We start from the raw sequence: 13,237 nt of genomic DNA, 5'->3' as shown, positions 1-13,237 counted from the left end.
GCTAATTCATACTCCACGAATTACGGCCCTGAGAGAAAGAGCTGAATAACAAGTAGGATTAGCAATCGATGCAGAATCACATCTGCAATAAGAGAGCTGGAGAACCCCAGAGATGTTATTCGGTGTGATGCGTCGTTGTTTTGTTGAAAAGAGAAAGAGAATTTAAAAAAAAACAAAAAAAAAAAACCCCGGAGACTATGCACTTATGCAATTGCGCGGGTTTTTGTGTGTGTGTGTCTCGTCTTCTCATCCCGTGACAATTATGTCAGAGTATGACAATTGCGTTTTGAACGTTGCTAAAGTAAAAAGTTTATCTGAAGAAAAAAATCTTCTCACAACTTATTTTTTCTTTGCTCGTCTTCTAATTTTAACGGATTGGCAGGCTAGCCTAATGTAATAAAAGCTCTGTGACAGGGCCGTCTTAATTTCCAATACAAATACGAAAGATATATAAAGATTTTACGAGGGTTTGTATTTACACCGTTGCAACGAGTAAGAGTTGTTACAACGATTTTAGAGCGATCAAAACGGGGATTCAACGAAAACTGAGGAATTTTGCTTGTTGATCACGTTTCAGCGCCGTTTCGAAAATCGATTAACTCGAACTGACAGGTCGTAAGAAAAGTTATTCCCGTTTTGTTTTTGTTTTTTTCAGCTCATACACTTTTCTTTGTATACATATAAAAGGCTAAGGTGCCTAGGTGTACCTAATTTACAATTGAAAAATTATTACATTATACATTGGTAGAGCATGATTATTCGAAGGCACAAAAATCATTCGTTAATAACTACGTGTCGTATATAATTATTTTAAATAAATATCTGCTCGATGTTTGTAATGCATACTACGTGCGGTATAAAGAAAGTGAAGATTTCGTCATAATTTACGCATTGTTGACCCGTATTGATTCGTAGGTCGTGTGTTGTTGCTAATAACTATATTTATGTACGCGTATAACTATAGGGCAGATTCTCCTCGTCGATGACGTTGAAAATAATCGAAATTCCGCGGCCCGCCGACACCTATTTCTTTTTCTTTTTACCGTCCTGAAACAAATTTGAAGACAAAACAGAAAATAAATCTCTGTTCGATGCAAAAAAAAACTAAAATTTTTTATTCTCATACAAACAATTCCTCATTCTTGATGTAATTTTACGACAAAATTGGCAAAGAGTTTTCGACTTTGCGTACCTTTCCTTTCTTCGTTCCTGGGCAGGCAGATTCGACTGATTTATCTTCGTCCTTTAACGCGGGACAGGAAACTTCAACCGTTTGTTCGACCTTCTTTTCAATACTGGCATTTTTATCCGTCACTGAATCGATTGCAGCGATCGCCGAATCGTTTTCTCCGTTTATCTCACGAAGCGGTTCCTCGCTGATCGTAGATCCGCCGTTCGTTTCGTTATTTTCCGCTTTAGGTTCGTCTGACTTGACTTCCATAGGATTCGACGCTGCAACGTTGTCGTCAATGTTTTTCAACTGTACCTCGTCTTTTATCTCGGACTTCCGCTCCGTCGAATGTTCAACGTTTGCATTTAATATCACCATTTCCTGTCGTTCTTCCGGCTCCGATTTCTGGCGCTGCGCTTCTTCCTCGTCAGCCTTCTGCAGCTTCTCTTCTTCTTCTTTCTTTATAGCCTCTGCCAGGGAGCCTTGCAGCTGTACGAGATTCTCTTTCAACTGTTGACAGTCCTTCGATATATCGTCAACCTGCTTTATGGACTTGATGCTCTCCTCGTTCACAGCTTCGTCCGTCGCTTCCGGACCCGCATTCGCCGCGTCCTTTCCCCTCAACTGCGCCAACAGCGAAGCTCTCTCACCCTGGAGAGCTCTGCAAAGCTGCTGGAGCTGCGCCAGCTTTCTACTCGTAGTTGCTAACTCTGCATCCCTTTGCTGCTTGTCGGCCGCCATCTCAAGAAGCGCCGCGTGACTATTTTCCCAGCGCTGTTTCCACGAACTCGTCTCCTTCTCCAGCTTCAATATTTTCTTCGACATCTAGGGATTCAAAGACTATTCGTAAGCTTCACTTTTAAGAACAAAAGTTTTACAATTCGTGAATTCTCATGACCGGTGAACGAGGGTCTCACCTTCTCCATTTCGTCTTTGAATCCGCCAAACACTTCGTTACTTTTAGTCAGAGCATTTTGGAACTCGTCGTACTTGTCTGTGTACATACTAATCTGCCCTCTCAGGCCGACCTCCGTTGCCTGATGTTCTCGTATCCTAACTTGGTACTCGGTTAGGTTCTGCGATAATAACAGATATAATTAATACTTAATGCATGAACGAGAGATAGAAAAAATGAAAATTCTAAACATCTATTGTAAGCTTGGACAATATTATACGATCTTCTTACGAGTAAAAGCTGTTGTTTCTCTTTGAGTAGTACTTCCTTCTCAGCAGCCATCTCCATTTTAGCCTTGGCTAACTTAGCCTCTGCCAATTGGGCCTCGAGTTTCATCTGCTGCTGCATTTTTTCAACCTGTTGTTCGCGAATTTCGTACTGTTCGCAAACAGACTTGAACTTTTTTGTCATCTCCAAATTGTCTTCGTGTAGTTTTGTATTCTTCTCATTATTCTGGCTCATCAAGGCAGTTATCTCCGACAATGTGCTTTGAAACTTGGCAGATACTTCTTTTCGCTTTTCTTCCTCCTCCCTGATCTTAAGCAAACTTTCGTCTTTGACCGCCTTGTTCTGCCTCTGCAATTCTCTGCACAAACTTTCGAGCCTACTTCGAGTCAGTATAGCCTTGCTGTGCTCGCTCTGAAACTGTTCCTTCTCGCGTTGTACCACCACCACCTTTTTCTCAGCCTGTTTCAACGCCAACTGGAGCTTTCGATTGTCGTCCACAATGTCGGAATATTTTTTACACATCGCCGCCAATTTTTCCTCAGCCGTATCCAAACTGCTCAACGCCTTCAAAACTTGCTCCACGCTCTTGTCGTCCTTTTTTCTCGCCTTCTCTTCCTTCATATTTTTTCTCTCCTTAGTTTGTTCAACCGGCTTACACTGTAAAGATGTTTAAACATAATGTGAGATTTATTGGTTCAGCTCGATTTGAAGTGAGAGCTGGATTTTATGAGCAAAGAATGTCGTTTCTAGGAGTACGTCAATACTTTGAGCGCCGGACTTGACACAGCTTTTTCGGTCAACCCATTTAACGTATTTTGGAAACGGTGTGTACGATAAGCAATATATCATACCGAACTTAACGTAGCGAGATCTTTGCCAGCTTTTCTCTTCTCATCGTTGGTAAGAAAATTTCCCGATATCAAGTCTAAAATCTCTGACAGTTCTGTATTTTTCTACCTGACATATTATATTCCTTAAGGATCTTCTCGTTTTAGAGTGTTTGACAAAAGCTTGACACTGTGAATTTAATCTCCGAAACACGATGAACGATAGCGATGAGAGGTGAATTTTTCAACAAAGTGGAATTTAGAAGTGTCGAGGGGAATCCGATCGGAGAAGGATTTACGATCGACGAATGATGATTCGGTATGAAAAACAATTGGTATATTAACGTCTCGGGTTTCAGGTTATACGATTTCTAGGTTGGGATAATTGAGTGGGTGAAAATGAAGCTGGTGAAATGACTTACTACTTCGTTTTCTTTCTTGGGAACCTCGGGGGTCTCGATTTCAGTTATCTTGTTATCCATTATCCAAACATCTGTGAACAATGTGACTCTGTTTAAGGCTGTTAAAAATCGTTAACGTAAAATAAAAAAATTAATCACATTCGCAAAGTTTAGGAGCAGCCCGATTTTAACGATCAAACATCCAAACGTACGACAAATTGTTCCTGCCGCCGCCGCCGTGAAAACAAACACGACGTCACAGCCGGCAATCGAGTCTCGAAGGAATTCGAGATTCGAGAGTCGATCTATCGATATATCGGCGCGCTGGAATTTGCGCGAGGCGGGAATTTCGAATGCGATACTTTTGAGCTTGAGGAACTAGAGAAGCGAGATGAAAAATAAATGAAACACGCAGCGGTTTTGGAAAGATATCAAATAATTTCACAACGGTAATATGACGTCACAGCCGGCGATCTACTCTCGAAAGAATTTGATATTCGATAATCGATCTGTCGAACTGTCGATATACCGATGCACTTGAATCTGCGCGAGGCGGGAATATCGAATGCGATGCTATTGAACTTGTAGAAGTAAAGGAGCAAAGGATAAACTGTATTCCAGAGTAAAAAAAATTAACAAAAATGTGCAGTGGTGTAGGAAAGATTGCACGAAACTTTACGGTGCTAATGATCAATAACTTCTGCAATTATTAAACAAAATACAAGAAAGCCTTCAGAAATTTTTTCGACATTTACGTGATATTTATCCCGTGAAGCATCGGTTAGAATTTTACATCGTTTAGCTTGAAAATTACATCGTCCGGACGAAATATTGCCTGTCAAATCAAGTCTTCATTTATATCAATATTTCGTAATCGTAATTACGATTGAGGAAAAACTATGAATGGGTTTTTTTCGCAGCCAAATTCTTCGAACGTTTGCTTATCGTTGATGCAATTAACGTCAGTAATAAGCCCAGAAAATTTCCTAGAACCGAGGTTAAAGTTTACAGTTTATCGAGGACAATCTGAGGAAGAGACAACGAATTATACTATTTATTAGATGATACAATAATTTTTTTGCGAAATACGATTAAAGTACTGTAAACGATTTATGATGTAAATTAAAAAAAAAACTCCATACAAAATATAATCGATCCTATACTCAATTCTGAAAAAAGATCCCACGATGTGAAAACAAGAGTTAGAAATTAATGACCTCCTAATCTTCGACTGCCAAAAGTTCAATATTTCGAGAGAAGACTCTGAACCACATTCATCTCCCCGTATTGAAACATTAAGACGATGAGTACAATAAATATTCGACGATAAGCAACACTTTGTTCGAAGAATTAACGGTCATAATAATGATGAAACGATACAAGTTTTCCTTATATTTTTTTTTCTATCTTTGGCGAAATAATTGCCGATTCCGCGAAGCTTAAAACTTCACAAACAACAATCGATTTATTGATCAGACAAAGAACGTGTTATATATATATACACTTGAGAATTCTACCTCGTGTCTCTTCGTGACAATTTTTCTAAGAGGCAAATCTTTTCTTTTTCTTTTTTTTTTTATTCATCTGCCAAAATATGAAAGTATACAAAACCATATAATAGACACGCTGGTGTTCCAGCCCATTAATACGTACAAAATATTGATATTTAAATGCGTCCCATGTACAATCGGGGATTTTTTTTCAAATCCCGCATACACTCGCCAAAAAGAGAAAAAGGAAGTGTTCTTGAAGAAAGATAAAAAAAAAAAAAAAAATCAGCAGTCGTCACGCGATTTATTTGCAGAAAGAAAAAAATTTTTCCGCTGAGCGTGATAGAACGATCAAAGCGTGGCACTGCATAGGATCGTTCGACAAATTGTCACCGGCATTTATTGTAATTCACACGATACGTGTTGTAATTTTATTACAACCCGCCCCCGCGAACCGAACTGAACAGCGACGCGATTTTAGTTAAAAACACGATCGCCGTGTAATACGGTGATAATTGTTATACGTCGCAGATGAAACTAAAATGGAGGAAATTGGTGGAAAAGCACGTTTGCCACTGTAAGTTAACCGCCGGCGATCGTTGTTATACATACGGTCCGCTGCAGAGGTGGAGGCCAAAGACAGTGGTTTATTTTCGGTATATTTCTAAAGTTAGAATCGTAGAAGCTGAAACCCCGCGGTGAGTGTGTATGAGATAGTCGGACTCGATCTCACCGGCGAAAACGAAATACACACACAAATGGAGAATAGTCGTCACCTTAGATCAGTGCATCATCCTCTTATAACGGATGCTCGATTATTTAGGTGTAAGAGAAAAAAAAAAATTAACATTACTGTGCGAATTGTATTTTATTCGATTTGTTGTAATGCTCAGTATTGATGTTGTATATATATATATAGTGACGGAGAATAAATAGTTTAGACGAAGCGAAATAAACGAATCGAATTCCGCGTGCCATTTTTATACCTGTAATTTTAATTATCACATCGCTATTCACAAATGATATTATTCAATAATGAAGTTTTCATTGCGCACTTATCATCGACGCGTTTTAGCACGTGTCAGAAATATTTCAAGCCCACCCAACGTTGAGTGGTATAAAATTTAGCAAAATTCTATGGCATTATGTTATGCCATGTTTGCCAACAACATGTGTCGCTGAAATTTCATTTGTTACAGGCTTAAAAAAGTAATAATCGAAATTTGTACATTTTTCAAAATAATTAAGCGATTTTTTCTTGCAGAAAATCAGGATTGAAAGTCCGGGCGACATTATTGATAAGATGGTATTCTATGGTTTTTGAGGTCCCTGATTACGAAACTCAAAAGTTGCGAGTTTTTCCTCCGGATTCGAAATTTTACGACCGCTGTATCGCACCCGCAACCTTTGATTTTCAAAATCCGATTACGATTTCGTAATCAGCGACCCCGAAAACTCATAACTTGGAAATGAAGTATTCCTTCAATTTTCACGATCCGTTTCAATCACTTACAATTTGTTTCTAACAACGACAATTTACATTATGTCGCAACAATTACTCCCGAGTATTGAAAACCTGTCAGTATACTGTCAGAAAAAGCAAAAAACTGCAAAGAAATATGTTTTCAAAGTTGTCTGAATATACAAAAAATGTATATAAAATTAGGTGACAAGAATATTACTTACCACTCTATGACTCAAAGGGCTAATGAATGTAAAAACAAACGAAGAAAAAAAAACAACTTTTCACAAATATCTTTCCGCTACGGTTGAGAACTCCTCGGTTATTATTTTCCAACATCGGTATTGGTTACAGGAAGGATGGAAATAGGTATATAATGCATATATTATACATACGTGAACACTTGCAATTAGTTGACACGTGATTAGCATATTACGTTATTTGATTGGTATGCAATATCCCGTACGATTGAGATATTGAAATTTATTTCGTCATCGTTCACGACGTCGGCAATTGTATGTTTATAAAGAACCCATAAAAGACGTTCAGCCAGGAATACTTATATTATATTTATCATCATTTATTACACATTATAAATACATCATCTTCGAATTGGCAATCGGAAGTTTTTTTTTTCCACAACGAAAGTTGCGTACGTTTTTTCATCATTTCCAAAGTAGATAGAAAACTTATTGAAAAAACCGTCTCTGTTGCAAATTGTCTTTAAATTCTCCGCGCTTATGTGAAGAAAATCGCAGAAAGCAATTAAAGATGCGAACATTCGGCAGTAAAAATATTGCAGCTCAAATTGCGGTAAAACGATCATGACTTTGATCGAGATTTGTGCTTTTTCGCTCACCCCACCTCAAGTATTCACTCAGGGGTCAACAACTTGCGAAGAGCTCGTAGCTGTACATACGATTTCAAGTCTCGTCAACGTTACGATCGGCGATCATTCATGCCATAATTACAAAGAATAACAAATATTTTTGTACAGGTGACAACAGGATGACGATCGAATTCGCGATGTGAATTCATATGGTATTGCGTGTACGTAAATTCAAATCCTGAATGATCTACAGTACTTGTCGTAGTCGAGTTGTGAATTATACCCATGGAGAATTTATTGACCCGCTGAAACGTTTATAGTCGGTGTATAACAAATTGAATTAGTTTAGGGGTAGAATTCGATCAAGGAAGGGGGTGCAAATTGAATGTTTGTAGGAGTTTTTTTTTTTTTCTCAACAAAATGAAAACACTCGGAGCAATTTGAGTTTCACGGCTTTATCGTTTATAGTTTCAGGAACGTTTTCGAATTTTTATAGTAAAATTAATAACGATAAGGCGGAATGGCGCATATAAATTGCGAACAACACACGTTATTAAAACTATTGATATTAAAGCCCTCAAACTGAAATTGATCCAAGTGTTTTCATTTTGCGTAAAAAATGAAAAAAACTCTTAAAAATAGATATGATTATAGACCGTCCAAGCTGTATCGCTCCTTCTTTAAACAGAAGTAAATTAGCAAACAAGTAACAGCAATGAAATTGATAAACTACAATGTTTAAAAATTACGGATGTAGGATGCATTCCTGACGATATAAATTATTCGATGTATGCAAAAAACCACACACGCGGCGGCGCGAAAATCATTAAAACGCAAATAAACCAATCGACAGTCAATCGGAGAATTAACATTACAAATTTAGCGCGAAGGATATCGGGGCGCCTTATAAATTTTTATAACCGTCGCGACGGCGCGTCGAAACGTCCCGATAATCACAGCGAGCACTGCACGTATATATTTATATTTTCCGTGTATGGTATTCTATTGTATGTAATAATCATTTACACCATACGTTGTACCGCGTTCGTTACATACACCGAATTCGAATATACATTATACATACATACAAACGCGAGTCTTTTTATACCATTCCGCGAACCGATAGTAAGAGTAAAATAAGGTGTAATCATTCTACAAATTTCAAACACGTTCATCACGATACATCCGGCGTTAGCTGCACGTCGAGATGAATAAAGAAAAAAAAAAAAAAAAGAGGGAGGGATGAAGAATTTATTTATTTCACCCGAGAATCTACCTGCGAGAGTAATTCAAATCTGTTTCGTTGGTTTTCTACTACGCCAAAATATTTTCATCGGTTAGATAAGATCTTGACCATCGATGTTCATCCAGATTACGTCGATACGACAACTGTAAAAATAATTGTTGTAAAGAATATGAAAATAGTTTTCAAGGAATGCGCGCACCAGTAAGAGCAAGTTTAAATTTCTTTCGTTGGAGTACACAGATCGATGACCCGGAGGGAAGGAGAACAAGAAAAATCGCTAAGAAGAACACAACCCCATAGAGCATTCGACCGTGTTTTCTACCCCCGTGAAAAAGAACCGTGAACCTAACGCCAGTCTTGGGATAACATTGATCGGCAGGGTTTCGCTCTTTGAGAGAAATGGACCAAGTCAAAGTGCCGTACCCCAATTTTTCAACCACGGAGCCTTGACTCGGATGAAACGAGTTACCCTAGAAAGAAAAAAGCAACAACAAACAACCGAATATGCCACTTCAGTGAAAGGATATCTCTTTACGAAGGTCCGGAAAAAACAGTCCGAAGTAACTAACGATGTCTGAGAATTTTTCGGATCGCGAAAGTTCATCACGCGGATCTATAAGAGTAAATAGGACGTGAGGGCGATAAATCGATCGAGGAACATCATATTTCAAGTGGCAATATCTCAGTCTCAGACTGTTGACCAGACGCTGCGAGAGTTTCGTGGCTTTGGGAGTCTGGAGGTTTGAGCTAGGGTTAAAAAATAATAACAACACAAGTTGGTGTTTATATACCATTTTGGAACGCACGTGCGATCCAAATACGCGATATATTATAATTATTGTACAACCGATGCGTGAATAAAAGACTGGAGCGTCGAAATAATAAGGCCATCGTTCAAATACCGGCACGAATGAGTTAAGGTGTTCAGAATTCTTTATAAACTTTTCTAAGGATATCTTTTCGTCGTGCTAATTTTTATATTTTTGAAATGATTTAACTTTCCGAGAGTTCGTCATCGCGAATATCATAGAGATAGAATTGAGGAAAATAATCTGAGTATACAGAGACAAGGAAAGTTTTGGATGCAGATTCCGTTACCACTTCACTTATTCTTATTCTTAGCCAAGACACAAACCCTTTTCTAGAATGTTCGAGGGAGGAGGTATATCCCCACACTGACTGACCGACTTTACCGATCGTCGGATCATTATTTATCCGTCGTTATAATTTGCCAAGATTATAGCTTGTTTGAATAACCGTCAGATTCTAGAAAAGGGTTTGTGTCTTGGCTAATTGTAGGTAAGGTGTCGGTAACGGAATCTGTATCCAAAACTCTCCCTGGCTAGATATCTACTGATCTGCTGGATAAGATAATTTCGTCCGAATTTTTTCGCATTATATGGCGTATATTACTGTAATAATTCTAGTCTGAAAGACTGCGCATGAATTATAATCGTTTAAATAATTATGCGACTAATTTCAGTAGCGTGATGAAAACGAAGGTGGATATTTTTCGTCAATTTTTATAGTCGTAGGTGGCGGGTATGTGTAATAATACTTGAAAGAGCGCTATTTCAGTCAGTCAACGACTCTTCATAATGGATGCACTCATCGCGCGTCATGCAGCCAATATTATCGAAGTCGAACGAGCGCCTTAAAAATGGCCGGCCTACATTTCACACGTGGGGAATTTCTTCGCTGCAACAACTCTTCGTCGCTTCTTTTCCCCCTATGCTCGTAATTCGTAAATATTGACCAGATTCGAATATGGAATTTTTATAAGCGCCAGAAGCACGCGCCTATAATAATAATTATTGTTATCATTGTCACGACCATGCGTGCAGTGTTAAAAAAAATCAAAAAATCACAAGACTTAGAAAAAGTTTGACGCAACGGATTACGAGGCTCTAAAAAATTTTTTTTTTTTGTGTCAAATTCTTCTTTATCGCCATAAAATTTGACAGTACGTTAAAACTATCGTTCTTTGCAAAGTTTCTCACGCTCAATTTTTGCCTGATAATTTCTTGGCACTCGCTTCTCGATATTTGCAAATCATTTGAAATTCCCGTGCCTGCAAATTTCGTGCCGTGTTTTTAAACGTCTTGCACGCTGATTTAGAATGGAAAACGACCTGCGAGAGCGCGTGACTTCCATGCATTCTCACGTTACAGTGAGCTCAACGTGGTTATAAACTGTGTTTGCATTTCGAATTTCGGATCAACGAGTCGTCGAAGTGTACAGCCTACTCTGTGAAATTGAACCCTACAAGCCAGATGGTAAAAAAGAATTTCACATGTAGGATCGACAAGAAGTTACACGATTTTCGAAATATCTCGAATCGCCCGCCATTGCAGCATGTAAATTGTCATCAGCCCGTCGATTTCCGCCGTTAAGCGATCAATCCCGATAGTCTGCACTTGACTTTTAGTTGCCTCGTCGGTATTTCACACGAGATTCATAATAAATGCACGGATGTCTTAAGCCTGCACACCATCCTAAATCCCCGATTAGCTATAATTCTTTCCCGGGTTCGTCTAGTCAATTTTCTACTTTAAAGATGCCAGTTTTAAACAACTTAATTGAAAACATAAAACTAAGAGCGGATTTCACCATATTTCCAAGATTTTTTTTTTTTTTTTCCTCCGACGGAAAAAGCATTTTTCCAACTGCTCGCGTTGATCAGCGCTTAGCTTTCCATAAAACTTCAGCATCAAAGTCAAGGCTTCCGATGGATAAAAATAAACTCGAGAACGACAAAAAATGTTTAAAGAATTATTGATATAGCAAATATGCAAAGTAGTTTAGATTTGAAAAAATGAAAAAAAAATAAATAAATAAAAAACTAATACTAATAATTCGTACCGGAATTACGATGCGGTTTTACTTGAAGTTACAAAAACGATTGTTCATTCATTTTGTGTGATATACTTGAACTGTAATATTTCAATGCGGTATTATGAAAGTACTGTTGAAATATCAGTCACGTATTGTGACGGATATGCAATTATAGATTTGCGGAAGATGTGAGTATAAAGAAATCTTACAGACATGACTAACGGTAATATCATGTAAAATGAATATTTATATCGATTAAGAGAATTAGCAGACAAGAAAAATTTTAATTAAACTGTAGATAAATTACATTGTTTGCAATCTTATGCAATTATAAACAGTGTACGTAAATAATATAATATAGTTATTCATTGCCAACTGATGAAAAAATTTCTTCGATATAATTTAAAATAACGCGCAAATACGAATATTTCAGTTATTTCGTCATCTTCTGATACTGAACTCCGATTCCGATGTACATATTCGAAAGTACGGCAAAATTTACAACGTCCGATAAAAACGTACGACAATAACTTTCTTAATCGTTTCACAAATTAAACGGTTTTGTATTATAACAATTTTATACATTTCAAGCCTGCGATTTTTTTTTTTTTTGATAGTAATACGAAAAATGTGTACATTGAACTTTGAACCATGAATTCGCTGAAATTCTTTTTTTCTGTTCTTACAATTAGAGTTTAAAAAAAAGAGAAAAAACAAATTGGCTTCTTTCTCAAGCGACTGTCACAGTATTTCATAATAATTCAAGTTTTTTTTTTTTTTTTTTCTACAACGCATTGCTCAATTTCGGACGATTCGCTGAACAGTGAATTCGATAATTTTTTGTCAAGTTCTGCTTATAATACGTATTTGGCTTCATTAAAATGGACCGCCTTTTTTTTCTCTTTCCTCTTCACCAAGGGATCAAGAAACTTTAAAATTTTCAAACGGTTCTGTGTAAAAAATATTTACCGTACGTTGCAAAATAATTTCAACGACATTTTAAATCACCGTAAAAATAACACAGCTTTGCAAATATTTGCTCGAAACATTGGCAAACGAATGAGTCGATCTATTTGGCATTAAATACGACTGCATTGCCTGTTTTTTACCATCACTTCAGTATTTTGAGATATTTCGATCTAAAAATATCGCTTACGACGAAAATTGCATTTTCTGACTCAGATTTTATCCCAAACCGCTGCGTAAATTACGATGAAAAATCAAAAACGTCATGTTACGTGTTCCGATCTATAGAATGACACGCTATTTTTTTTTTCAAATTTTACTACGCCTGCAAATAGCCATGAAAAATATTTTTTATCCAAAAATTTACCAATTTTCTCTGTTTCGAACGTTTCATCAATATGACAATGATTTGGTACTTTAATCTGCCTAAAATAACAGCTCAAATACCAATGACACTTCGCCGTAAGAAACAAAAATTTCCAACCCCCTATCATTACTTCATTAGATACGCGCGCTATTCCAACGCCTGTCTAATTATACCAATCGTGAAATAATATTAGACGAGTCCGATTTTTTCTCGCCCTCTTTTTTCCTAATTATACTTGCAACGTGACATTAGACATGAAACCTTCGGTCCCTCCGACATGTGCTGGTTGCAGCAATTAGACGATGTCAACCGAATGACGAAAAGAGGCGAGTCTGAGCATATCTAAGTCTTAACACCGCTTAGAATGGATGGATGGATGCCCGTTTCCTCGGTCTTTCCTCTCCTCTCCTCTCCTCTGCATTCCACTCGTCGAATCTCTCTCTCTCTCTCTCTCTCTCTC

The 13,237-nt window shown here is 37.6% G+C and overlaps 1 protein-coding gene across 6 annotated transcripts in view; it reads right to left on the bottom strand.

Moving 5' to 3' along the window:
• Positions 1-453: 453 nt before the first annotated feature.
• LOC124186122 (alpha-taxilin) overlaps positions 454-13,237 on the bottom strand; it is a 63,622-nt gene continuing 50,838 nt past the window's right edge. Inside the window, exons 1-6 of one of the 6 annotated variants that reach the window (XM_046577539.1) lie at positions 5,685-5,703; positions 3,604-3,674; positions 2,358-3,011; positions 2,089-2,247; positions 1,193-1,996; positions 454-1,047 (exon numbers count right to left, since the gene is read on the bottom strand). In XM_046577539.1, the coding sequence (XP_046433495.1) occupies positions 1,024-1,047; positions 1,193-1,996; positions 2,089-2,247; positions 2,358-3,011; positions 3,604-3,663 (1,701 nt within the window). In that variant the 5' untranslated portion in view covers positions 3,664-3,674; positions 5,685-5,703 and the 3' untranslated portion in view covers positions 454-1,023. The other 5 variants (XM_046577536.1, XM_046577541.1, XM_046577537.1 and 2 more) reach the window with 5 other exon arrangements.

This window comes from Neodiprion fabricii, chromosome 7 (assembly GCF_021155785.1).
Source record: "Neodiprion fabricii isolate iyNeoFabr1 chromosome 7, iyNeoFabr1.1, whole genome shotgun sequence".
In the NCBI taxonomy this organism is placed as follows: Eukaryota; Metazoa; Arthropoda; class Insecta; order Hymenoptera; family Diprionidae; genus Neodiprion; species Neodiprion fabricii.
Note: the sequence above shows the minus strand (reverse complement) of the source record. Positions and strands in the feature narration are given on the sequence as shown.